The sequence below is a fragment of the Crassostrea angulata genome, chromosome 9 (assembly GCF_025612915.1).
Source record: "Crassostrea angulata isolate pt1a10 chromosome 9, ASM2561291v2, whole genome shotgun sequence".
NCBI lineage: Eukaryota > Metazoa > Mollusca > Bivalvia > Ostreida > Ostreidae > Magallana > Magallana angulata.
In genome coordinates, this window is record NC_069119.1 from 33958760 (window position 1) to 33986708 (window position 27949).

The window sequence follows — 27949 nt, forward strand, 5'->3', positions numbered from 1 at the left end:
AAAAATAATGATCACTGTTCCTCTTATCCAGAAATGTTGATCTACCAGGTAGTTTAAATCTGATCTATTGTTACATTTAATTCATATTAATTGGTAAATTGTTGTTGAACATTTTACTCTTTGAGGTTTGAAACAAAGTTCATCTGACAGAATGCATTATTTTACTAACATTCATCTCAGCTTTTTGTCCCATTATTCCAAGGACATTTTGCTATTCAGGTATGGGTTTTCACTGAATAACTTATCTGTAATTCATTTTTTTTTTTTAAAAAAAATTTGATTAGTCTGTGAATATCAGGGTTTGATTACACCCATGACTCTGTGATAAAATGAGGAAATAAACTGAAAATAGAACTTTGAAAAATCCATGTTAAAAAATATAAACATGTCCTACTTTCAGGAAATTGATTCATCATTGTTATGTTAGCATAGAAGTCAATACTTTCCTGAAACAAATTTTACGGAAAACTGAGATGGTTACCAGAATATTCCCTAGTGACTCAGGTCACAAATTCTTTTCTGATTATAGCCTGTTTAATTTCATGAATCTATACAGGAAAACTGAGTCATCAATTTAGATACATCTATGTCAAGTTGAACCCTTCAATTAATGAGTTTTGATTTTGTCACATGATACATGATACTTACAAAAAATTAGATAAAAGAGATGAAAGGTCAAAAATCTGATTTCTGTCACAATTATTCCCAAGCTGTTCTGAATGTAGAATTATTTTTTAAGATTTTCAAAAGAAATTGCTTGATCTCAGATTGTTTTGTTAAATCTATCTTTTTGTGTGTCTGTGCTCTAGCAACATGTACGTGTACCTTGTGTACTACATCTATGATTGTTATGTTAAGGATTATTTAAACTTTTATGTGTTTGTAAACTCAGACCAATGAAACAAAAACACAACAAAGCTTAACCCTGATGTCACAATTCAGTGTAATGATTTTGACTTTTTGCTTTTGGTGGTACATGTATAATTTTATTTCTCAGTGGAAACTTTTCTGTAGGAACAGTGTATGTGTTTATTGGTGTATAAACTACAGATTGTTAGAGATTGTAACTTGTTTCGTGTGGGGATTTTTTTCTCTTGTTGATCATTCTCTCAAACGTCATGATGCTGAATCGACAGGTAGACATTTTTATTTTAATATACAATTAACAAGTAGAAACTTTTGCAATAAACTCATTGCAACTATTTCAGAGTTTGTCTTTTGCTAATCTAGCGTATGATATGCATTACTACATGGTGGTGGAATTTTTTTGGTATTCGTGGGAAAGTCCTTCTCCACAATTTCACATTCTCAAAGAAAACAAATTTAAAAAGTTTTTTTTCGAAACGATACTGACAACCAACGCATTCACAAAATTACATCCCCATGAATAAGCAAAAAAGTTTAAAAAAACCCACAATACATGAAAGTTGTTTCCTCAAAAATTTAAATGATTCCACACTATATACACAAATGTATATACGGTACATTGTATTAATTATAATTGTTGCCCATATTACTGATATACATGACATGTTTATACAAAATATTTCGAAATACTAAGTTAAAACTTAATTTTCCCAATCTGTATATTAAGTGCATGTATTTCACTGTGAATGCAGCATTCAATATAGTTTTAATTTAAAATTAGAAACAAGAAGTAAAAAATTAACCGTCCGCACAAATTTATTTAATAATATGTACCACCTAAAAATTTTGGCAACAAAAAATAATAGTTTTATTATTTAATTTCTCGCCCACTCGTACTTTTTTTTCACTGGATGTCTGATGAACAGGAAATTATATTGGTGTGGCCCTAACTGAAAATAAAACCAGACGAGTGAGGAAATGAAGTCATATTTCATGTCCCACTATTTTCCACCAACAAAGTGCCCTATGTAAATCAAAAATATTACATTTTTTAAATCATTCATTGTCAAAACAAGAATGAGATATGGTAATGACTAAGGGGTTCTGAGAATTTTGAAGTGAAAGTACATTTACAATATAATCATTCATTGATTCGGACAAAACAAGGAAGCTTCAAAAAAATTACAGAGTTTTTAAACATTGAATGAGATGGTGCTGCTACAGGGTAGAACTGAAAAACTTAGGCTCAAGAGGAAAACATCCTAAAGTCAAAACCACGCACATGGAAAATGCCCATTAGATTTATTCTCTATTATAATGTGAAGAATTATTTCAGTACAGTGAAAATGTGAATTAATCAAGAAGGAAGGCACACAAGATTGTATGCTTGAAGGAATCATCGACATGAATCAATTGGGATTTATATGTCTATAACCTCGAAATGCTACAGGCTCGAACAAAAAATTGATTACATTTCATCCGACATTAGATTGATGAATGCATTAAATAGAAACAAGATCCATAAGATGAAATTTTCAGTGTAAACAAATATTTCTGTAGCATACAAGTTCTCAATTTGCTATTGATAAGTTAAAAGTCGTCATATATTTATTACAACAGTAATCAATTTTCTTCTAGGTTTTCATTATTTTATTCATTAATGTATAATGGATATGACACAAAATAATACATTTTTGAACAAATTTCCTCATAAAAAAACCAATCATTATTGGTCAACAATGTTTTTCATTTATGAACAGAACAATGGGATTTACAATATTTTACAATGACTTTGAAATACATTTACAATCTGAACACAGATTTTGTAAGCCATATGTAAATGATTTACAAAATGCACATTAAAGATGGACAATTAAAATATACTTTACATGTAATACAATCATGGTTTTTGCTGAATTTTTTTCTCTGCAAAATGACCAACAGACAGTAATTTTTGCAATGTATTACATGTACGTAGTACCCGCAAACTTATCATCAGAGCTATGTCTGTGTTGAGAACCCACTGTTCAGAAAAAAAAATGTTCCAAATAGATCCTTTCAAACCATAGCTAGATGCATCCAATGGCATCTATAGTTAATATCAAGTGAAAGACGTATAGAGACAGCACTTGGTTTTTTCTTTACATATTTCCTTCATATTTCCCAACATTGATAACAGTTTAGGAAATAAATAGTCAATGAAATGAATGATGCAATGCAATTTTTACAAATGATGTACTGTGGAATCATTTAAATTTGTGGGGGTCAAATTTCGTGGATTGTGGGTTTTTTGCTTATTTATGGAGATGTAATTTCGTGTTTTCAGTTTCAGTAAGAAAAATTAATATTTGCATAATTTAATTTCATCAAGGATGTAAATTCGTGGGTGAGGACAACCCACAATTACCACGAAAATTGAGCCACCACTAATTGTAATGATTTTACAGTATTTAAAACTTACATCCTTCCACAACCAGTCATTCTAAATTATTGACATGCTCTTAAACAAATACATTTACATTTTAACAAGTACTGAATTATACAATGTATTGTAAATCCAGGAAAAAAATGCATCACAAACAAATCTGAATAAATTTTTAGAAGAAATAAATAATTCATCTCCACCAAACCAGTCTGCATCAATACTCCACAATACAGGTAAGCCTCTAAAGTACATGCATACTCCTTGCTTGTATCATCATATAAAAAGAGATTCTGTGGAGATTCTTGATGGGACTGACCAGAACAATTCAAGGAGCTCTGACAGTTTGATCTTTTGTTCTTCGATGTTTTTTGCTTCAGACTTCAGGCGACATTTTGCAGCTTCATTTTCTATTTGTCAAATTAATGAACTGTTACTGCCATTCTATAATCTCTCCCCAGTTGCTGCAACCGCCTGAAACAAAGGTAAACAGGAGAATTACAACCATAATATATGAGATATATCCGACAATTACTAAAATCCTTTCAAATTTTATGAACCATAAGATTATACAAGTATCACACATCAGTGAATCTAGGTGTTTCATTGACAGCCAGAACTTGTGTCCAATCGTTCCATGAATATAGCAGTTTCACAGACCAATTCAACTTTTATCTAATCATTTCATAATATTGTTGAGTAAACTAATTTCTAGCATGAAAAATTAACAAGAACCTCTTTTATTGGTTTGTATTATTAAATTAAACTTAAAATTCCAATCATATCAATTCAATACACATACTAACAAAACTGGAATAGATAGGGTTTGACTTATTTCAATTCTTAGGAAATGTTCCACTTTGATGATTCAGAAAATTTACTTATTTTCAAAGACTTAATTTAAGTCCTTAAAAACTTAATTCATGCAACAATACACAAGTATTATAATATGAATATATTTGTATAGATGTGAAGCTTCTGTACATTCTTTGACTTTTTATCCTAAATAAATACGTAAAATTTAAAATGGTCAACTTTCAAAGATGCTATGATGGAGTGAAAATGGTTTTTTGTCAAAGGGTTAGTCTTCGTTATTGTACACCCACCAACACTCCCAATAATGTATGACCCTCACCTGCTGTGTCCCCCAGGACAGGTAGTCGGGCTTTGTGGCCGCGTGGTACTCGTCCACAAGCTGCTGGATTACCTCCCTTGAGTTGTCAAACTCGTCCAGATTGTCCTTGAAGATGGCCTCCTTCTTAAACTGGTCCATGAACGCCTCTCTCTTTCTAAGCTTGTCGTACTGGTGGAGGGTGCGCTCAAATAGCTGTACAAATGAAATCAACAAATATTGGCGAGTTAGAATACAGATCCTAATGAAACCAAAAAAGCACTCGTCATCAGATGGAAAATAACTCTAACAAGTATATCTCTAGTGCTTATGAAACAAAAATTATTTTTCATCAGTTCAAATAAAAATTAAAAATTCTCTGAAGTTTAAAAATTCAAATTTTAAAATTCCATGAGTTTAATCAAATTCTTATTTGAAATGGTTAAAATTGTGTAAGAGACACTTTTTGCCTCTACTCACAAGTCCAGCACTCTACCGATCGAGCCTAAGGGTTATCCAACTAACTACAGCTAGTAGGAATGCCATATATCTGACTCTACCACAATTGGAAAAGAAAATGTTAGCAGGAACGATGACTTACAGTAGATATACTGGTGTGGTTTGCCAGCATTAGGCCGCTCACTCGATGAGATGTCTGGATGTAAGGAGATTTTCGGGAGAGGGCCACCTGTATACTGGCTGGTCCCCACGGAATAAACTGGGCCAACTTTCTCTCCCTGATCCGCTGTAGACTTTTGTGCACCTATAAAATATAATTATGATGAAGTACGAATGTAAATATAAATGTAGTTATATACAATGTACTTCATAAATTGTGATATTCTTATTTTTGGAGTGGCAAACACTGATTGGCCTAAAGTCAATGATAAAGAAAGGGCTTAAGACTGTATAGAGTTGAGGATGGAGACGTTGCAGTGGATGGCTTGCAAGAAAACAAGTAGGAAAGGTGTTAGGGGTGGGGGTTGAAATGGACTGTATCTGTGTGGGGTTGATGTCTTCCTGTATGATATCAAATATGCAGTAATTGACCTTGTGGTTAGGGATATGGGGGTGGTAAGATTTACCTGTGTGTGATCATCTTCTCCCTGTGTGATGTTGAGGATGACGATATACCAGTGGTTAGCCTGAGATTGCCATAGCATGAGATGGTTAGAATGGGGTGGGGTTTAAGGCAGGGTGACTCACATGTCTAGGATCACCTTCCCCCTGTATAATGTTGAGGATGGAGATAGAGAAATGGTTTGCCTTGGCGTGATTAGTGGGGTGAGGGGTAGACATACCTGTGTGGGGTCAACTTTCTCCCTGTATGATGTTGAGGATGGAGATAGAGCAATGGTTTGCCTTGGCATGAGTGGGGTGGGGGGGGGGGGGGGTAGACATACCTGTGTGGGATCAACTTCTCCCTGTATGATGTTGAGGATGGAGATATAGCAGTGATTCGCCTGGCGATGGACAGGTGTGGACACCATCATGTTCTTTGGCTGCAGAAGTCGCCGCATGACATCAAGAACAGTCGTCTTACGGACACTGGCCACCTATACAAAACATATACAGTCAGGTATATCAGTACGATCATACACAGGTAAATAAGGTCAATAAGATTCCTAAGCAAAAGAATTACATTAATTAAAAAATAATTTTGTACACAGGTAAATTAGATTCTTAAAGAGTATTATCAAACCTGTGCACAACATATACAGGTAAATCAGTAAACAAGAGATGCTAAATAAAATTGTAAAAAATTAACTACTCTAACAGCATTAAATAAACTGAATTTCATCGCAGATTATAGATAATTGCTGGTTTTCCGATCTCTCACCTGTGAGTTTGTGGCCAGTGGGGTGTACCCAGTCATCAGGTAATGGAGGCGGGGTGTGGGGATCAGGGACGCGATCAGACCAATCAGGTCATTGTTCATGTAACCAGGGTAACGCAGCGTTGTGGTGGAAGTCGACATAACAGTAGAAACCTGAAGAATACCATTTTATTTCAATGTCACATTTGTAATGAAAAAAAAACAAGTTAAAAATATTGTGACTGTTTTACTTTACGAACGATTTTTATCATCTTCATTATGATTAAGAGGTGCAAAATCAATAATAGAACTATCAAAGTCATGTAAAGTGTGCATCGTGTCAGTAGAATTCATCCATACCAGCTGATTGATCTGTGAGAAGTTTGGAGTTTCTATGTGAAGACGGTCGGCCGCTATTCTGTTCAACGCTGTGTTGTCTAGTACAACCTACAATTCATATCAAAGTCAAATTAATCATGCAACACAAATATTATATCAAATCAATCATATTTTCTTATACAATGTACAATAAAGATTGTGAAGAAAAAACTTGCATGTACCATTCTACATTTTGGGTCAATTTTTTGTGAGTGTGTGTGAGAGAGAGAGAGAAAGAGAGAGAGAGAGAGAGGAATCAGATTACTTTCTATGAACTATTTATAAAAGAACAATACCACACAGTCAGCATTCTGGGTGAGTCGTTTGAGGGTCAGCAGTGAGTTATAGGGCTGGACGACTACGTCGGACATTTCATCCAAGTTTGGAAAGACTGAGTACGTCTGTACTAATTTCTTAGGAAATCTGCAGATAAAGAAGATGCTAATGTCAATTTCTTTTGCCATGCTAGTAACATATGTAAATATACATAAAAATTCTAAAAAATACTCCGCACTTTCAAGGAGTAAATACAATTAAATTCAAGAAGAAAATCAACAGACTTTGAAATACAGATATTGTGTCAACAAATACCATGGATGTTAACATTACAATCTGCTAATCAAGATGCAAGTTTACAGAGTGAGACACCAATTTTCTGTAAGTAAGTGTGTAACATGGCTGACCTGTCGTTGAGTCTCTCCAGTAGGTAGGACCCCATCCCTGATCCCGTCCCTCCAGCAATGGAGTGACACAACACAAAGCCCTATATAAGAACAAAGAATATGTTAACTATGGATCATGTTTACATTACCATAATATATCAGACTGGGTTTTAAGGCTGGGATGATACATTACTTTCTATATCGATACGTATCACGATAATTGTGTCACTTTACAATTCATATCATGATAATTGCTTTCTATTTTAAATAATATATTTTACTCAAATGTTGCTCTGTCCATGAATTTTCAGAAGTGTATGCAGGGAAATATTGGCCCTTGTTTTAATTTCTTCCCTTTCGCCCATGTTGTGAGTGGGCTAATTTAAGACTGGGCAAAGGACTATGTGCAGTTTTATGCACTTTTTGCCCCCAAAATCAAAGTTTTAAAAAGAGCTTTAAAAATAAGATGAAAGGTAGTTAAAATCATATTGGAAATAAAGGTGTAAAAGGTTATCACCACAGTGACGTCATAATGTAGAAATGACGTCATGAAGATTGCATTATTTTGATAAATTGTTGTTTTGTAGCAAAATATGGGTGTTTTCCGATGATTTTTCGACTGGGAAACATCGAGCGCAGGCTTGCTCAAGTACCATTTTTTAGTATAATGGGTATAACTATCTGAAGAAAAATATATGTTAAAATCGCACTTGAGCAGACCTGCGCTCTATACTTCCGAATGCAAAATATAGAGCAAAAATGAGAATATTTTCGTTTGTTTGCAAATTTGCGGGAATTAGGTCATTTAGATGACGTCATAGATAAACAGCGAACAAGCAATGATGACTAAAATTAGGATTAAAGTTTTAGGCATCCTCTATACAATGATTAATGAAGATTTGATTTTTATACGATACTATTTAAAAATTGGTTGAAATCGGGGGCAGATATTTGACCATACCGCACATAGTCCTTTCAATGTCTCAATTTATATCTCTTTTAACATGACTGTATCTGGGCGAATTGAAGAATGAGCGAAGCCGTTTGCAAGCGTAGAAGGGCGAATATAACACAAGTGAAAATAAACATGTACACAGTAAATATCACTAAAATCTCTTTCATATTTTTCTAGTCCTCACCTCCAGACTGTCACTTCCGTCGGCCTCTCTGTCAATGATGTCAAAGATCTCCTCATACAGCTTCTCAGCCTACAGAATAAGAACCACACCAATGTCAATGTCAATTAATCATCAATATCAGTTACATGTCAATGAAAGATAAATGAGCCATTTATTATGTTGAGTTATGATTCCAACAAATTATAATATTAAAGGCGAAGTAATTCATACTGATTACTTGATAATAGTGAATAATTTTAAATACCTGCCTGCCTTATCATATCTAAACATTTTTTGAACAAGAAAGTAAAGGTAACTTCTTTTTTTTTTTTTTTTTTTTTTGGGGGGGGGGGGGGGGGTGTCTAATAATGTAATTCAAAGGACATTTTGTATAAATGAAACATGGATCTTTTTCTATGGGTCTGAGTGTGTTTTGAGTCATACCTGGCTGTATCCCGAGGCCCAGTTGTTTCCCGCCCCGCCCCCGTGCTTGGACAGGTAGATGTTCTCTGGGTTGTACAGGTTGGCGTACGGTGAGTTCATGATTGTGTTGATGACTCGAGGCTCCAGATCCAACAGCACAGCTCTTGGGATGTAGTGCTCATCATCGGCCTACAATCAGAACAACAATGAATCTAATATTGTCATGTCACCTTCAGGCTTTGTAGTTAATATCATGCATTGTGATATCTTCAAGCTGTATTTCTGTTTTGTATTCTCAATTAATTTAAGGAAATTACATGGCTTTAGAATAAGACTTTTCATGCAACTAGATGTCAAGCATATTATCTTTAGAACTGTTGTGTGCATTAAAGCCTTTTGTTGATAACCAACACATACATATTTGATTTAGAGGTTTTGATGTTACCATTAATGTACCTGATAAAAGAAGACATCTTTGCGGTCTGTTCCCTCTGTGGCAAAATCCTCCAATATTCCCTCTACAAAATCATTCAGGTAAATCAGTTCCTAAATTGATAACTCATTTAATAACTGCTTCGAAAATTAAATTATCTTTCAGTATGTTCAGTATTGATGAATGTCAATCTTGTTACTCTGATTTTATATGAGGGCATATAACTCATAAAATTCCTTACTAGATTTAACAAAATTGTTTTACCAACAAATCAATAATTAGCTAAAACAGAAATAAAATCATCAGGTATCGACCAGTCATGATGTATGATGATTATGCTGTCAACGAGTTTTTTTTTTTTACAAAAAAGATAAGCTCTTGAGTGAACATGTTGTTTTGTAGTTATCCTTCTACACTACCACAACATACCAGGACTTATTCCATGTTCTGCACATAGCTGCTTCCAAAACTCCATACCAACTACAAAGTCAACAAAATCACCTTTGAAATATATAAAAATCATGTGGCTGTTAAAAATAAAGTAAAGAGCGAATATTTTTTTCTCAGTCATTTATTTTAAAGATTTTTATGCAGCAGTTTTCATCATTTTAAAATGGTCAATATGGCATGACGGCAGCAGAAAACTAAAGAAGAAATTCGGGCTAACCAACAGCCGACTGTCAATAGGAAACACAGTACATGATTCACTTACTCTGGTTTCCGCATTGTCCCAGCTGAAGGGTGATAATTTCACGAGGCATGTTGTTGAATGTAACTTAGATGTTTTGTTCTATAAAACTATGTATCAATTCATTTTTTCCCGTACAAACTTGTATTCTTGGCGGGTACCGTCCACTTCCTGTTTACAAAAATTGTAAAATCTGAAACGGAGACGGACTGCACGTTCTACTTTCACTTTGAACAACATGGCGGGAGGGGAGATGTCGGCGGAGTTTATGAAATATCGCTCGCCTCTTGTGTCACGCTATGCCAGTCCAGAAATGGCATTCAACTTTAGTGAGATGAAGAAATTCACAACATGGCGTCGACTATGGACATATCTGGCAAAATCAGAAAAGGTGTGCATTATGATAAAATTATTCAGCTTTTTTTGCGTTGTTGAGACGTCATGTTAATGAACTTTCAGCGTTTATTCATGTTACAGTAAATAACAGTACATTCTCCACATAAAACTATATATAGATTTGAGACTGGCAATGATCACAGCTGAGTTTTCATCTCTTATATATATATATATATATACAGTACCGATCAGACCCAACCAAACAGAACATAACAGAAAGTAAACCCAACTAAACCCTGGGTTTACTTTCTGGGTTTACATTGGGTTTACTTCGAGTGGACCCAGAGTAAACCTAGAGTGGACACAGAGAGTAAACCCAGATCAGAAGTATACCCCTAATAGCAGACTCTATATATGTGTATTCGGAATATACAAGGGACAGGAAATACAGGCAGTAAGATGGTAAGATAAAGACAGCTCTGCTTCACTCTTCATTGTGTACAGTTGACCCCAAAATCAATTCCCGAGTAAACCCAAAGGACCCAGAGTAAATGCCAAGTAAACCCAGGGTTTAGTTGGGGTTTACTATGGTGTTAGGTTGGGTCTGATCGGTATGGTATATATATATTTATATATGTATAGATAAGTGATACTGTGTCCCAAGTTTCTACTTCCACCACTTTTTGCATAAATATAATATTTCAATAATCTGATAATTATTATCTTTGGACTCAAAACATCATACATTTCATAAAATGAAAAAGTCCAGATTTTCTGTTTTGTAGGGCCCCCCTCTATCGCCTCAAGTTTCAATACACGTTCAAAAATAAAACTCCACACAGATTTTGAATTGCAAACAACATGAAAATTACTTGGATGATAATGTTTAAAAAGAGAACAAGGTGTCTCAAGTATATCCAAATGAAAAAAAGCTGTAAACATTTCCCGTTTTATAGCTTCTCAAGAAATTACTGTCATGTAGTTTTAATTCTTGTAAGTTTCCTTGGGTAAAGACGGATGGTTTATCAATGAAGAAATTTTGGATTAACCCTCTTTTAACGATTTCAGTTAAACTTAATTGACATGATGGATTTCATTAGAAGTGCCTAAAAGTGGCGGAGGCAATAACTTGGGGCAGACTACAGTACCGATCAGACCCAACATAACAGAAAGTAAACCCCAACTAAACCCTGGGTTCACTCTGGGTAAACTGTTATGATTTTGTCTGTTACGTTTGGTTTCAGGCTTTGGGACTCACTATTACAGACGAACAAATCTCAGAGATGGAGAACAATCTCGAAAACATCAACTTTGAGCTGGCAGCCTCAGAGGAGAAGAAATACCGACATGATGTTATGGCCCATGTTCACACATTTGGAGCGTGCTGTCCAAAAGCTTCTCCTATCATTCACCTTGGAGCGACCTCCGCTTATGTTGGAGACAACACTGTAATCTCTCTATGAATTTGTATGTTAAGTGTTCTGAAAGCATTTAAAAGAGAATTTACCAAGTGTTTATTTAATAGATAAATTTAATACATGTTTTAGTAAATGTGATTGTCATTGTTGTTATTATTACACCCCCAACCCCCACCCCAAAAAAATTATTTATAAATTTATTTATGTGATCTAGGAAATAAAATCTTTACAAATACAGTAAATGCATTAACAGTGCTATAATATTAAAAAGAAATGCATAAGAACTTGCACAAAGGAGAACTAAGGAACATGAATATTTAGTATAACCATGATTTATTATTTTCTTATAAAAAACGTGAACAAAACCTAATATAAATATTCTTCGTAATCAAATTTTCCTTATGTATTTGAATTTTACTGCAGTGTGTAATCATAATGATTGTTAATTTTGTTCTCTAGGATCTGATTGTGATGAGAGATGGCTTTCATATTCTTCTCCCAAAGGTAACTCATGATTTAAAAATATTACATGGTTTAAATTTTTCCATGGTGTAGTCAAACTTAATTTTATGATAATAACTTTCTTTAAAATATAACATACTGCTTCTATAAATTGTGTGATCTATTGTCCATTAACCTGTATGAAAAAGAATGGAAATTAAAACAAAACAATGTTTATGTAAAAAAAGAACATTTACTTGTTAGAATTTAATGAACATTTATTAGAATTTGATTAATGAATAGAAATATATACACTACAGGTCACACATTTATTGTTGTACGCATAAACGTAGGTTAATACAATCATTTTTGTACAAAAAATTGTATATAAACAGCATTATTCCAATTAATAAAACAGGCAACAAAAACTGAAAGACATCTAAATAAGGTGAAAGAAATATTTTTGTAATATTATGATTAAATTTTAAAATATTCAAGAAAGAAAAGAAACTCATCTGTATTTTGATTTTGCTGCGTCATTGAAATGGTATAATTTTATTGTAGCTTGCTCGCGTGATCAAACGTCTGGCGGATTTTGCAGATAAACAGAAAAGTTTGCCTTGTTTGGCCTACACCCATCTACAGTAAGTGAAGTGTCCAGAATAACATAAAAATAACAGCATACGTCATAGAAATACACTGTCAGGTTTCAAATTGTCGATTTCAGTCTGTGCAGTTTATTCATGACTGTGCATGATCATTTACTTGGAAATTCATTAGGACCAATTAAAAAAAAATGTTAGGATGTAATTTCATAGATTCTTTTCTATGTTTGATGAAGAATGACTATGTTTCACTGTTTGTCAAAGATATTAATTCAATAGTTCAAGTTACCCACAAAATCCATGATAATTATTTTTACTGTAGTTGTTAAAATTTGATTTGGTAGACCAGCCCAGCTTACAACTGTAGGAAAGCGGGCGTGCTTGTGGATTCAGGATTTACTGATGGACCTCCGTAATCTGGAGAACGCCAGCGACAACATCCGATTCCGCGGAGTGAAAGGAACCACAGGAACACAGGCCAGCTTCCTAAGTCTGTTTGAGGGAGACGATGAGAAGGTATGTTATGTGACAGGTGTTGATTTACTGTAAACATATTATGTTTTAATGAGTATGTGTGTTATGTGATAAATGTTGATAGAGAAAATATATTTGTTGAATTTTATGTTGAAAGTCTAATTTCAAGTGGTCATAAGACCAGGGTTCTTGCCAAGTACTTATATTTGCCACCACCTTATTTTGCACATTGGATTCTGACATTTATTTTCAGCTTTTCTAGAATTGTTCCTAGTCAATTTTGTCTAAATAGTAATGATTGAATGATCCATGGTCTTGAGATTAAATAATAAAGAAATTGATTTTGAACTGTTAAATTATTTTATTTGAGGATTTGATGTACCTATAGAAATTGCAATTTTTTTTACTGTAGGTTGAGGAGCTGGATAGAATGGTGACAGAGATGGCAGGTTTCAAACAGTATGTACCCAGAACAACATCCTAGTGTTCGATTTAATTACTTCATTCTTTTTGATGGGTTGAACGAATTGCAGAAGAACTCCTTAACTACTATATTATAAATTATTCTGTACTTATTACTCTACTTCTTAAAAGACGTGCAATAGAGTTCTTCAAATTTCCTAATATAAGAACTATTGATTGCGAAGACCATACCGCCCTCTCATTAACTTGTTTATATTCATTTTCAGGACCTACATGGTGTGTGGACAGACCTATTCCCGTAAGGTGGATGTGGATTGTCTCAATGTGTTGGCCAGTCTCGGAGCCTCTATCCACAAGGTATCTCGCATTTCTAACTTATATCTCAATAGCCCTGTATTTCATCTATACTCAAATTATCTCACAATTTATCTGCCATAACAAAGAAAAAGGTTGCTTTCAAAATATACGGACGATCAACAAATTGATATATTTTTACCCAGGCCATAGATTTCAATTGTGGTCATGTTTTGTAGATCTGTACAGATATAAGGCTATTGGCCAATTTCAAAGAACTGGAAGAGCCATTTGAAAAAGATCAAATAGGTCAGTGACTTCAGTGCTTCTGTTTTTCACAAAAAAATTCCCATGAATAACAACTTGCACCAAATGTATTTGATCATGTATTCCTACATGTACCAATTTTAATTGTAACTATCCAGAAACTAACTTGTATCAAAATTTGTCCATTGAAAATATGTTTCCGATTCAGTTGATTTTGAAAAAAAAAATCAACTTTAAAAGAGCAAGTAAATTACAAGTAATAGATATGCTTAGTGTTTTTTCAGGACTTTCAGTTCTTTGATTATCAGGACTTTCAGTACTTTGATTGTAGGTTCCAGTGCTATGCCATATAAGCGTAACCCGATGAGGAGTGAGAGGTGCTGTGCTCTGTCTAGACATCTGATTTGTCTGGTACAGGATCCACTGATGACTGCCTCCACCCAGTGGATGGAGAGAACACTGGACGACAGTGCCAACAGGTAAATATAGGACAGGTCAACAGGTGTAAAGGTCAACAGGGCGTTTGATCACTTTGGTATAGGAAGCACTGACTGCAGCTTCCAAACAAATGGAAGGAACATTAGGAGTCACATAATATATACATGTACAAGGCCAATATTTTATTTTTTTTCATATTTTTGAGATAGGATTACAACAAGATTATTAACTTCTCACAATCTTTCAAGCCTCCGGGATGACTAAAAAAGATTTTTGCCTTATTTCGAAGATAACCAAGTTGAAATGTTATACTGGACAAAGGTTTTTAAAACTATTACATTTTTATTACATTTGTATATTAATTACCACTGATTGTATTTACACAGGAGAATCAGTCTTCCTGAGGCCTTTCTGACAGCGGACATTATACTGAGCACTCTACAGAACATCTCAGAGGGACTTGTAGTGTATCCCAAGGTACGGCTCACACCACCATAAAAAAAAATAAGATAGGATTTGTTAATGGGTCTTCTTGTCTTAACGAACAATCTGAAGGTCAAAATGTCACAAGACTGTAAAATGCCTTAAGGTCAAGGGTCACTTCACTATGTTGGGGATCTTTGTGTGAAAAAGCTCTTTCACTGTTGACTTTCAAGATGTTTAAATATTAGACTTAGATAGTTATAAATGAGTTAAACATTTTTTTTTACAAGAGTGGAAGCTATTTTAAAGCTAATATAAAGTGAAACTAAAAATTGTTCAGTTATTTTGAAAAAATCAGATGTAAGGTTTCTGTAAAGCTATGCTCTTGCTCTCTGCAGGTGATAGAAAGAAGAGTAAACCAAGAGTTACCTTTCATGGCATCAGAAAACATCATTATGGCCATGGTCAAGGCTGGAGGAGACAGACAGGTATTTATCAGGTGTTCTACTACAGGTATGTCGCGGATAGGTTAAGGCAACTCCGAGTTTAATGACCGTCAAAATTATGATCAATTTAAAAACTGTTTATTTTTATGAAAACAGTGCTGAATATTAATACCAAGTGAATGTGTTCACCAAAATTTTATTTTTCTACTTCGGAATTGACTCGATCTTTGAAGCTGCCGTACCATGGTATCACGTGACAGTTAAAAATAGATCACTTTTTTACCTGAACAAAAAATCAAAAAGTGTAACACTACCCCGAAGTTCATTTGTATGTTTGCTACAATAATTCGATTGGCAATTAGTTCATGTTTATTAGTATTACTGCTAGAATCCTATTGTTAATCGCATAAAATAAATATTGTAAACATTTATCGGAAACCCTCTCAACTTCTATAATTTCATTGAAAATACTACGAATTTGTTTAAAACAAAAAGCCCAGGATTATAGCACCACTTTTCAAGTAGTTTAGGTTATATACCGTTGATATTTACCAAAGTCATCTTTCATAATATCCGGGGTAGTGTTACACTTTGCCTTTTTTTGTACACACTGACAGAGGAAAGGCTGGTCAAGCCATATAAATGTCGATCTGCTTAATGTATAAATATCGCTGCATAAACAAAATATCCATGCCTGTATTATCCTGATAACATCCTAACTGACACTTATCTAAATCTTATGTATCTGTATTGAATAAGTCTTATTTCGGCATTGTTTACACTGCATTCCGATGATTTGTCTCCCGACATGATCTTCTCTATTAAACATGCTTGTGACGTCATCAATGATAATTATACGTAATAGAGAGAAATCGAAGATATATTCAGTAAGAAGAGTTTCTTGTGATATTTTATGCCTGTAGTTTTTAGAATTTAAACCAGAGATAAAGTTAAAATCGACAAGTTTCTGAGTAAAATATAACATCATGCTGCTTATTGTGACGTCATATTGATCAGAGGAATTTGATCGCTGAAAGTTGCCTTATCATACCCGCGGTCCAACATTGCATGAGCCTTTCTTCAAACGTAGGAATATGAAAAACAGAATAGTTTGTATAAAGATTGAATGTCATAATTGACCTCAAACTTTGTAATTTTTTATTTGACCCTATAAACCTAAGAAAAAAGGTCATGGTCAAAGATAAATAACTTTTAGTGATCTGCTATTTATCAATGAAGAGGTTGGTTTATATACATTGTTATAATGTTTCAAACATGTATCAAAGTTTGCAAACTAATATTGGTTGTTTATTTTTTATTTTTCTATAGGAGTGTCATGAACAGATCCGAGTGTTGTCTCAGGAGGCAGGGCGTGTTGTAAAACAAGAGGGCGGGGATAACGACCTGGTGGACCGGATCAGGAAGTCGGACTACTTCAAACCGATTCACAGCCAGCTGGAAGCTCTGTTGGACCCCGGGACCTTTACAGGACGGGCTCCCAGACAGGTGAGATAAAGTAGTTCCTAACCTTATACAGGTATTTAATCTGAATTGATAGTGTAGTTCCTATGATTATACATGTACAGGTATTTAACTGGGTTTAGGTGTGTATTTCATGATACTCATATTCTCGATATATCCTTATTAGCATTTATTAAAAAGTTTTGTACCATCATAACATAGTATAATTTAATTCTGGTTGTAACGCGCCCTCTGATTGGCTAAAAAATTATTTTATATTGTATAAAGAATGTTGCCTACGTCATAGTAAGACTAACATCAAAAATGTATTAATCCGCCTGACGTTACGTTTGAATTTTGTACAATGTGATGTCATTTTAAAGGTCAAATGACTGTTTTTATCTACAATTAATAGCAAAAAATTAAATTATAAGCAATGAATTCAATATTTATTAGTTTTATACGATATAAAATGGTTTGGGGCAGTTTACGCATTTTTATAAACCGCTTCGCAGTTTATAAAGTGTAAACTGCCCCAAACCATTTTATATCTTATAAAACAAATCCTTAAGTAGACGAAGCAATATATTTTTACCAGATTAAAATTTGCTTGAAAATATATGCACAATTATCAATTTGTAGAAGCTTTCAGATTTAACCCTTATGATAATTTATACCAGTTTTTTAAATTAATTTACCCTCTATGCAATTTACTACAAGGTCAAATCTTTATTTTATTAAAAGTGAACACAGTGAAGTGCAGTTTTAATTTGTATTTTCTAGACTTTGATTCATAAGCATTTTATAAATGTTTTGCAGGTGACAAAATTCATTGAAATGGAAGTGACACCAAGTTTACAGAAATACATGGACAAACTAAAAGAGGGAGGGAAAGTGGAACTCCAGGTCTGACGTTGCCATAGCAGCAATGAGGCCTCTCATTCCTCGGCATTTAAAATGTTGTTAACCATGACAATACAGATATTGGTGCAAAGATGTTTTTTCACTGCGTTAAAAAGAGTATTCCTTGTGTGTTCCATGTGACTATAAGCATTAACAGTTGTTTTTTTTATATATATATATATATATATATATATATATATATATATATATATATATATATATATATATATATATATATATATATATATATATATATATATATATATATATATATATATATATATATATATATATATTTTTATTGTTTTTTGACTGAACGTACCATAATCTCTCAAACATGACTCCACGTACATTTCTTAAGTTCTTATTTTTGATGAATTGAATTTTTTTTTTATTATTTTGGAGATTGGAATGACTCTAGTAAGGAGGCTTGATAGTATTGACTTGATTACACAATCTTCATGAAACTATTAAATAATTTTATTAGAAATAAAATGTATACATTCTGCTTATCTATACTGGCACTGTACCAGTTATCGGCTAAAATTTAACGTTTTCTTTTCGTAATTCCTCATTTCTTGATATTTTTGGATAAAAATTGACATACTTTAAAAAGTGAACTCCTTATTTATCGATCTGTTAGTTTATATCATTATTTAGAACCCAAAACATCTTGTTTTGTGCTTTTAAGCACGCCCCGAATTTGCCGAGCTTTTACGATTTACTGTACCAGTTATCGGCTTCGTGATAATAACATAGTAAAAATCCGTGTTCATGTTGATTATATACTCTGCTAAATGTAGTTTGAATTATGCCCCTTGTGAGGTCAGACTAAAGTATTCGGGGTCATGATACATTATAAACAAAACTCATAAAATAATTCGTTTATTATCATACGGTAATACACCAAATCGTATACTATTCAATACATAATTGTGCAATCAGGCGTTCAATTGCGCTACGAATCTCTCGGAAATTCGTGAATTCCTTTTGTTAGCTCACTGAGACGAAGTCAGGGGGAGCTTATGCTATACCCTCGGCGTCGGCGTCGGCGTCCGGACCTGGTTAAAGTTTTTGTTGCAGGTCCTGTATCTAAGCTATTACTTGTCCTATCTTCACCAAACTTGCATGGATGATGCATCTGGACCTACTTATGGACTTGAAAGACTTGGATGCTGAATCTGAGTCCTAAATTTCAGATGCTGGAGGAGGTTAAGGTTGTTGGACCAGGTTAAAGTTTTTGTTGCAGGTGCCCTTTGATAGCAATATCTAAGTTACTGCAGGTCCGTACTTCACCAAACTTGCATGGATGGTGTGTCTTATGATACTTATGCACCAGACAGGCTTGAGTGCTGAATCTGAGCTATAGGTTTCGGATGCTGGAGGAGGTTAAGGTTTTTGGAGCTGGTTAAAGTTTTTGTTGCAGGTGCCCTTTGATAGCAATAACTAAGTTACTGCAGGTCCGTACTTAACCAAACTTGCATGGATGGTGTGTCTTATGATACTGATGCACCAGACAGGCTTGAGTGCTGAATCTGAGCTGTAGGTTTCGGATGCTGGAGGAGGTAAAGGCTTTTAGAGCTGGTTAAAGTTTTTGTTGCAGGTGCCCTCTGATGATTATATCTTAGTTACTGCTGGTCCGTACTTCACCAGACTTCCATGGATGGTGTGTCTTATGATACTGATGCACCTGACAGGCTTGAATGCTGAATCTGAGCCATACGTTTCGGATGCTGAAGGAGGTTAAGGTTTTTAGAGCTGGTTAAAGTTTTTGAAACAGGTGCCCTCTGATGATTATAACTTAGTTATTACTTGTCCTAACTTCACCAGACTTCCATGGATGGTGCGTCTTATGATACTGATGCACCTGACAGGTTTGAATGCTGAGTCTGAGCCATAGGTTTCAGATGCTGGATATGGTTAAGTTTTTTGGAACAGGTCACATGTTTAATTGATGATAGTACTTTTTCAAACTTGCATAGTTGATTAAACTGTAGTATGAATGAATCACAGAGGAAGCTTCAGATGCAGAGCTTGATCTCCATTATCAAGGATGCTAAAAAATATATCTTAGTTATTACAGGTCCTAACTTCACCAAACTTGAATGGATGGTGTGTCTTATGATACAGATGCACCTGACAGGCATGGATGTTGAATCTGAGCCATTGGTTGCGGATGCTGGAGCAGGTTAAGGTTTTAATTGCTAGTGCCTTCTGATGATGATATCTTAGTTATTACTGGTCTGAACTTCACCAAACTTGCATGGAGATGCGTCTTATGTATACTGATGCACCTGAGAGGCTTGAATGCTGAATCTGAGCCATAGGTTTCGGATGCTGGATGAGGTTTAGTTTTTTTGGAACAGGTCACATGTTTTATAGATGATAGCTTGCATAGTTGATTTAACTATATTATAAATGAAACACAGAGGTTGCTTCAGATGCAGAGCCTGATCTCCATTATCAAGTATGCTAAAGAAATCTCCTACCTCACTCAAACCTGCTCGATAGATAGATGTATTTGTTGATAAATGATATAACATGATTCCTATGATATAGTATTGTATGATATGAAACAGTATTGTTTGATATGATACAATATGATATCATATGTTATATTATAAAAAATTATACGATACAATATGATATTGTATCAATTTTTTTTTTATTTTATGATATGATATTGTATCATGATATTGCTATGTATAGTATTGTATATTATGATACAATATTGTATAATATTATATTGTTTTTTTAATTTATTATTTTATCACATGATACAATTACATAAGATATTGCAAAATATTATATTGTATCCTGTGATACAATATTGTATATTCTATGATATTGTATCATACAATATTGTATAATATGATATTGGTTTCTGTAATATAGAATAATATCACATGAAATTGTATAATATGATACTGTTATATTATATAATATCGTATCATACGATATTGTTTAATATGATATTGTTTTATAATATGATATATTATCACATCACATGAAATTGTATTGTATGATAGTGTAAAATATATTATTGTATCATATGATACAATATGAATAATATAATATTGTATTATATAATATTTTACTTTATCATATAAAATTGTATCATTTGATATGATACAATGTTGTATCAAATAATATTGTACAGTGCATCATATGGTACAATATCATATTATGTATCAAAAATGATACAGTATCATACAATATCATACTATATTATACAATGTAATATCATAAGTTTCAATGTTATGATGTATTATGTAATATGATATTGTAATATAATACTATATTGTTTTATATTTTATGATATTGTATTATTTGATCAAATACAATAACGTATAACACAATACAATGTCATATCATACGTTACAATATCATATCTCATCATTGATTATTATGGTATTTTATTGAATTATATGATATATGTTGTAAATATGATAGGATGCAATATTTAATTTTATATTATTGTATTGATTAACATATGAACATATGATTAGCTTACAATTTTTTAACAGATGATATACGATATTGTGTCAAAACAGAATCCATGAATATCCAAGATCATGAAGTATGATTTTCATTTAATATGATAAAGGTGGTCTCATAGAGGTGAAGTCTCATAAGGGTGATGTCTCGTCTCGGTGAGCTTTGTAATCTGTGATTACCTATGTTTTATACATGTTAAATGTATTGATTTTATATGTCAAATCAAAGAAGGGATATAATAACGTATCACAAAGAGGTAATATTCTATTTTTAACTTATTCCGTCACTTCCCCCACTGCTGAAAGTGCAAAGATGTAAAATCAGCGGTAAACAATGATCGTTTAAGCTCATGTATAAAACATATTTAAGAAAGTTTTCAAGCAAACTTACTTTTCTTTATTCGAAAAAGACGACTGAATTAAAAAAATCTTGGATTGCCGCGTGCTATAAACCCGAACTCTCAGTTTAGCCGATAACTGGTACAGTACCAGTACATACAGCTAAAATTTATCAATATCTAGAAGTATAATTTTGGCATCAATCTACCCTCCTTTTAAAAGAGAAGGAAGCACTTTCCAATGATTGTGTGTTTCTTACTGTTCTAACAACACACTTTGTTTTCAGTAAATGCTATTTAATATGTGTACATGTTTATGTAATCAAAATATTAGTAGTATTAAATGACAAATAACAGTTCTTTTCATAACTTGTATAATTATTTATGTGTTTAAAAATCACCAAGTTTAATTACACCATATTTGTCAGTGTCAAGTCTTATAACAAAACCATTTTTGAATTCGTAATTCATAGATCATCTTTAAAAATTTCTAGATATCCATTTTCTTAATTGTCATGCACGTATGAACTACAATCGATTATAGTAAAAAATGGTAAAAACACATACTTTAAGTTAGTAGATGTTAATATAATCATATCCTTAAATTTCACTTTTACGCAATCAAATGATATATTTTAATCCACCAAGTATGATTCCCTCTATTTCTTACGGAAATTCGTTGCAATTCATAGCTCTGTAAAAACCGACAGGACTAAAATCTACAAGTCATGTTTATCGATTGGTCGAAACCTTCATCGACCTAAGAAAAATCACGGACCAAGAAAAAATCATGTCGGACTCAAATTTCCATAGAGGAAGATTTGGCTGTTCTATTATCTAACGTACAGATGTACATTAACAATAGTTTAGTTGCTTACTTTTTACGATCAATATATTAATTTGTTAAAAGAAAGATGTAATGCGGGTTATTTATTTTACCTGCGATGTCGCCACCTTCAAAACCCACATGACTCAACAAAGTAAGCATTTTATTGTTTAAATATAGACACATGTGAAAAAGACTTGAATAAAGACATCAAACAATGAAATCAGATTAAGCCAGTAAACTTTTTTATGCCCAGCTGGTAAAAAACCGGGTATATATCATGCGCGGATCTAGAGGGGGGGTCGGGGGGGGTCCCGACCCCCCCCTGGAAAATGAAAATTTATTAAATTTACATAGTAAAATTATCGCGAAAATATGCCTCGGACCCCCCCTGGCAAACACAATTATCCTTCGGACCCCCCCCCCCTGGAAAAATTTTCTGGATCCGCGCATGTATATCCTGGTTTTGATTCCGAAAAAACTACACGTTACATATATATATGGTTGAACAGTCCGTGCAGTCGGGTTCGATGTTTTCCATTACCAGCTTCATCAGCAACAATGTATTGATTATTTATTTTCCATGAACGTTCGATGTGAAATGGCAGAGCCAACAGTAAGTGGGTTAACTCCATCATTTCTTTTAAACGTGAGCCTAAAAACATTAAATATTGTCATAATCATAAAAGGGACGATGAATATATCTCTTTCTTGGTTGCAATGCTACAGTTGGGGTGAGTAGGTTTTACATCCTGTTGAGCAGTCTTGACGGTGTCGGGTAAGAATCGTTTTCCGACTATTTCGGTCCTGATAATCCAGTATCGATAATTATTTTTGCGTACATTTTATTCTTCAGTTGCAAATTTGGTAATGTTAAAGGTTGTAATAAGTTGGACGTTGATTAGATATGAATTCATATCAATTGTACAAGCATTTATATATTTGTCAAATGTAGATACATGCATTTATTATAGATCCTGAGTTCTGATATACAACATCAGATCAGGGCGGTACTGTATGGACAATGTGTAGGGGACGCCCTAGGACTTCTCACCGAGTTCCTGACCAAAAAGGAGGCCAAACAGGTAAGCTCATCAATACACAGGTAAATGTTTTATAAAAGTGCATGCATGTCATTTCACCTGAGTCGCCAGTCGTTGCACCATGGAAATAATGAGCAGACAATGCTACTTTTTATTTACTGAAAAAAAATGTAACGTAAATGTACCTTGATAATGATTTTTAAATAGTAAACTATGTTAAAACTATGTAGTTAAACGGAAAACAATTTTCATATTAGAATGACAAATTTTTATGTGTTTTGTAACAAATTTATTTTTGAAGATATTAAACCGATTTGAGACTTGATATGGATTGATCAATTAATATGCATAATTATAATCTCTCTCTTTCTCTAAAGATGTCTCAAGAGTTCTAATAAGGTTTAAATCATAAACATGTACAATCTGTATCTGACATTCCTTAGATCTCTGTAATAACTGTTGTAAAAAAATATTAAACAACATGACCAAAAAAAAAATCCAAAAAAACTATTAAAAAAAAAACCCAAACAACCCCCCCCCCCCCAAAAAAAAAACCAAAAAAAACCCGCATTCATTTAGGCACGTCGCTTTTCTAGAGTTTACATACCTTAAGGTACTTCTCAACTGATGTGTATGCCTTTCTATTTTTAGTACTTTGGTAAATTGAAGGACTGTTTGGAGTTCGAACACAAGTCCCTTGTAGACAACCCGCACCAGAACCGCTGGAACGTGGGGGACTGGTCTGACGATTCAGATCAGACCATTCTTATACTCATCTCACTCACCGAGAACAAGGGAGAGGTTAGTATCTCACTGAGAACAAGGGAGAGGTTAGTATCTCACCGAGAACAAGGGAGAGGTTAGTATCTCACCGAGAACAAGGGAGAGGTTAGTATCTCACCGAGAACAAGGGAGAGATTAGTATCTCACCGAGAACAAGGGAGAGGTTAGTATCTCACCGAGAACAAGGGAGAGGTTAGTATCTCACCGAGAACAAGGGAGAGGTTAGTATCTCACCGAGAACATGGGAGAGGTTAGTATCTCACCGAGAACAAGGGAGAGGTTAGTATCTCACCGAGAACAAGGGAGAGATTAGTATCTCACCGAGAACAAGGGAGAGATTAGTATCTCACCGAGAACAAGGGAGAGATTAGTATCTCACCGAGAACAAGGGAGAGGTTAGTTTCTCACTCCCCAAGAAAAGAGAGAGAAGTAATATAAAGTAAACCTCATCTGTACGTCCAGAACGGAGAGAGGTAAGTTTATCATCTGAGATAGGATCATCTCACTCATCTAGTAGTATACCACAGAGAACAAGGGAAACACAAATATTTCTCTCACCAAAAATATGGAAAAAAGAATTATCTTCTGTGAAATCCTTAATATGAGGATTCATGGAGTTTAAATACGCAACCAACCAAGCTCATATCCAGCTTAGACCGTGGCTAACGAGCTTTACAAAAGAGCAGTGCCAACAGTTAGATGCCGTTAAAGGGTTTATTATTTCTGCTATACCAGGTGAACTGTAAGGACATCGCCCGTCGATTCCTGGACTGGATGAAAAGAGGAATCCCCGAGCTGGGGGATTATGTGGGGATGGGGATCGGTGCGACCACTGACCGGGTCATACACCACAGGAGCTTTCTGGATGACCCCATGGCAGTAAGCTTGACACAGTTGCAACTAAATTTCATAAGCTAAAAAAAATAGCAATTCATAAATAAAATTATAACAAGTCGAGGTTTGTAGAATGTGTCTTGGTCGAAAAAATTTGCAGTTTTCATTTTTTTTGTTTTTTCCACAAACTGATGTCTTCGGCAAAATTCCACAGAAAATGTAATAGTTCATTATTTTGTCAAATTGGCACGATCAATCGCATGCTAAGTCAAAAACTGCGATTTTATCCCTGCGTAGGCTGCAGAGTGTGTGTGGAGGGAGGGGCAGGGTAAGGTGGCACCTAACGGAGCCGTGATGCGGACCAGCGTCCTTGGGGTCCATCGATTCCACGACATGGATCACGTGACCAAGAACGCAGCGGATGTCGCCAAAATCACACACTTCGATCCCAGGTTCTTTGACACTCTTTCATTTGTTGAAGATGGAATGATATCAGGATCATGTGTATAAAATTGTTTTTACAAAGTACTGTTTAATAGACTTCATTCTTTGGGTTGTTGGTTATATTGACTTGTGTCATTGCATTTAAAGAGTGCAACAGAATGATTAAAGTTTCCTTAGTTGTTTTCGTTGAAGGAATGTTAAAAACCTACAACTAGTTATTGATTCGCATCCTTATCATTAGTTGTCTTTTTTTCTTGTGATGTCCAGATGTCAGACTTCTGCTGTTGCTGTGTCCGTTGCGATAGCAATGATGCTGCAGAAAAAAGAGCGCCATTTTAACAAGACAGGAGGTTATAATATTCCGGCTATCATCCAAGACAGCTATGACATCGCCGTGAAATTTATCGAGATCGAGGAACAGGTAGGCATTTTAATTTACTTTATAAAACCTTAAATATGATTTCTTTTTTTGTTGATATATATACGTTGTGAATAGCATGAATCTGCATTTTATTCGGTGGTAAATTAACGTCAAATGTAATTAATGATTCTCAACCAAAAGAAACCAAATTTTTGCTTTGATGTTTGTTTGTCTGATGATTGTGACACCGGGTTGCATTTCCCATTTAAACGTGTGGGGTGATTTTAATTTTTTCATTTATTGTGTTTCTATTTTAGCACCCAATTATGTTTTTATTAGATTTTGAACTTTGTTAGACCTTAGTGTTTGTTTTCTTTTTGCCACGCTTTGTTTTTTTACAGATTTTTTTAAATTTTGAATTATACTTTTATTTAATTTTTTTTCTCACTTTTTCCCATGGTTTGTGCTTTGTCCACGATTTGAATTCTTCCTTTGATTTCTCTGTTTTTGTAGGTACTATATAGTTTTGATATGTATGATCTGATCCCTGTTTCTCAATGTTGTTCATAACAGAAACGTGAACTACTAAGCTGTATGAAGTGTTCTGACCTGAAACAACTTAAGCTTGACGAATCCGGAAAGATCGGCTACACGTTTAAGACCCTTGGCTCTGGATTCTGGGCACTCAAGCAGAACGACTTCCGGAAAGCGATAACTAAAATTGTCTTACAGGTAGACATGCTGATATTTGATATCCTCTGATTTATATATAAGAGAAGGTATTCGAAGCCTCCGTATGAACAGCTTTCGCCCAACCATTTTCCTGATATAACTTCGCGGATATTAACCGTAGCAAATTGTGTTATACCAGGGTGACACGGAGCTTTAAATGAAATAATTTGTATTTTTGTTCATGTATTATATGAACTTTATCATCTTTCAATATATGTATATATATCTTGCAATATCAGGACCTTTTTACCTCTGGATATTAATTTTCCCGAAACACATTCGCTGTACCTATTTAGAGGTGTTCTAATATAATATATACAGAAACTCATCGTCTCAAGCCACGGGTTTTGTGTCCATTCTATTTCCACACAAAACCCGTGGCTTGAGACGATGACAGAAACTCTATCAGATTGTAATTTCGATTATTTTGGCAAATAGCAAGTTTCTCTTATAGAAGTGATTTACGCAATATGAAGCACGAGTCTGTATTTAGTCATTAGTGATATGATAATACCGGTAGTAACTCCAAACATTGTGTTAGGGTGGCGATGCGGATACAAATGCCTGCGTAGCAGGGGCAATGTTGGGATGTAAACTCGGGGTAGAGGCCATACCTGAGTCCTGGAAAAACAATCTGAAACACAAGGACTGGTTAGACCAGCAAGTACAGAAGTGAGTATATTGAAAAAATTATTTCTAGAAACATTTTTAACTAAGATTTATCTTATTTTATTAAAGTCATGAATTGCCTGTAAAATTGCAGCTATCGTATACTACTAAATAAAAACCAAATATTTTTAAGCCAAACAAAATCTACGTTTATGAAATTGCCTGTAAAATTGTAGCCATTGTATACTACGAAAAAAAAAACCCAAAATTTTTAAGCTAAACCAAAATCTACGTTTATTCATAATGAATCATCCGAATTGACAAGATGTTAATTAAACTCAGATCGACTTTATTTATCGGATTTAATTGAATTGAATTGTTTGTTGAATCACAGATATTTTGCGATGCTCAAAGAAATGGAGGATATGAAGGCATAGCATGTAACAACCTCTTGATACACTATTCACAGTGTATGTAGGAATACCAATTGCAACTACCTCATCAATTATGCTGGAATTAAGAAATAAGAGAATGTATTGATAGCATCGGAAAGCGGTTAGCAAGCTTGTTTGGAATCCATGTATTTGTAATTACGTGTATATACTGAGAAAAATCAACATTTTACGGTATGACTA

The 27949-nt window shown here is 34.0% G+C and overlaps 2 protein-coding genes across 2 annotated transcripts; one reads left to right on the forward strand and one right to left on the reverse strand.

Annotated features, from left to right (window-relative positions):
* Positions 1-530: 530 nt before the first annotated feature.
* On the reverse strand, positions 531-10109 carry LOC128164351 (tubulin gamma-1 chain). Its single transcript, XM_052828150.1, has 13 exons — positions 9943-10109; positions 9660-9710; positions 9254-9315; positions 8819-8986; positions 8396-8464; positions 7278-7357; positions 6891-7017; positions 6577-6663; positions 6241-6390; positions 5804-5956; positions 5002-5163; positions 4425-4616; positions 531-3763 (listed from the first exon to the last, which is right to left on the reverse strand). Exons 1-13 carry the CDS (start codon positions 9989-9991, stop codon positions 3734-3736), a joined length of 1380 nt encoding a protein of 459 aa, XP_052684110.1. The 5' UTR covers positions 9992-10109; the 3' UTR covers positions 531-3733.
* A 10-nt stretch (positions 10110-10119) lies between these two features.
* LOC128164354 (adenylosuccinate lyase-like) lies at positions 10120-27830 on the forward strand. Its single transcript, XM_052828152.1, has 21 exons — positions 10120-10309; positions 11499-11702; positions 12132-12176; positions 12678-12757; positions 13063-13234; positions 13605-13651; positions 13882-13972; positions 14149-14218; positions 14508-14655; positions 15001-15091; positions 15436-15525; positions 16813-16989; positions 17764-17850; positions 23483-23593; positions 24203-24352; positions 25070-25213; positions 25466-25620; positions 25880-26033; positions 26547-26705; positions 27247-27377; positions 27709-27830. The coding sequence occupies exons 1-21, from the start codon at positions 10157-10159 to the stop codon at positions 27749-27751; spliced, it is 2502 nt and encodes an 833-aa protein (XP_052684112.1). The 5' UTR covers positions 10120-10156; the 3' UTR covers positions 27752-27830.
* Positions 27831-27949: the final 119 nt, after the last annotated feature.

Coding starts and splice junctions, on each gene's coding strand:
- LOC128164351 (XM_052828150.1), bottom strand. CDS start 9,991: ATGCCTCGTGAAATTATCACCCTTCAGCTGGGACAATGCGGAAACCAG. Junction 8,465..8,818: donor GGGCCTCGGGATACAGCCAG/GTATGACTCAAA, acceptor CTTATTCTGTAG/GCTGAGAAGCTGTATGAGGA. Junction 4,617..5,001: donor ACCACACCAGTATATCTACT/GTAAGTCATCGT, acceptor TCATTTGTACAG/CTATTTGAGCGCACCCTCCA.
- LOC128164354 (XM_052828152.1), top strand. CDS start 10,157: ATGGCGGGAGGGGAGATGTCGGCGGAGTTTATGAAATATCGCTCGCCT. Junction 14,656..15,000: donor CTGGACGACAGTGCCAACAG/GTAAATATAGGA, acceptor GTATTTACACAG/GAGAATCAGTCTTCCTGAGG. Junction 25,621..25,879: donor ATCACACACTTCGATCCCAG/GTTCTTTGACAC, acceptor TGTGATGTCCAG/ATGTCAGACTTCTGCTGTTG.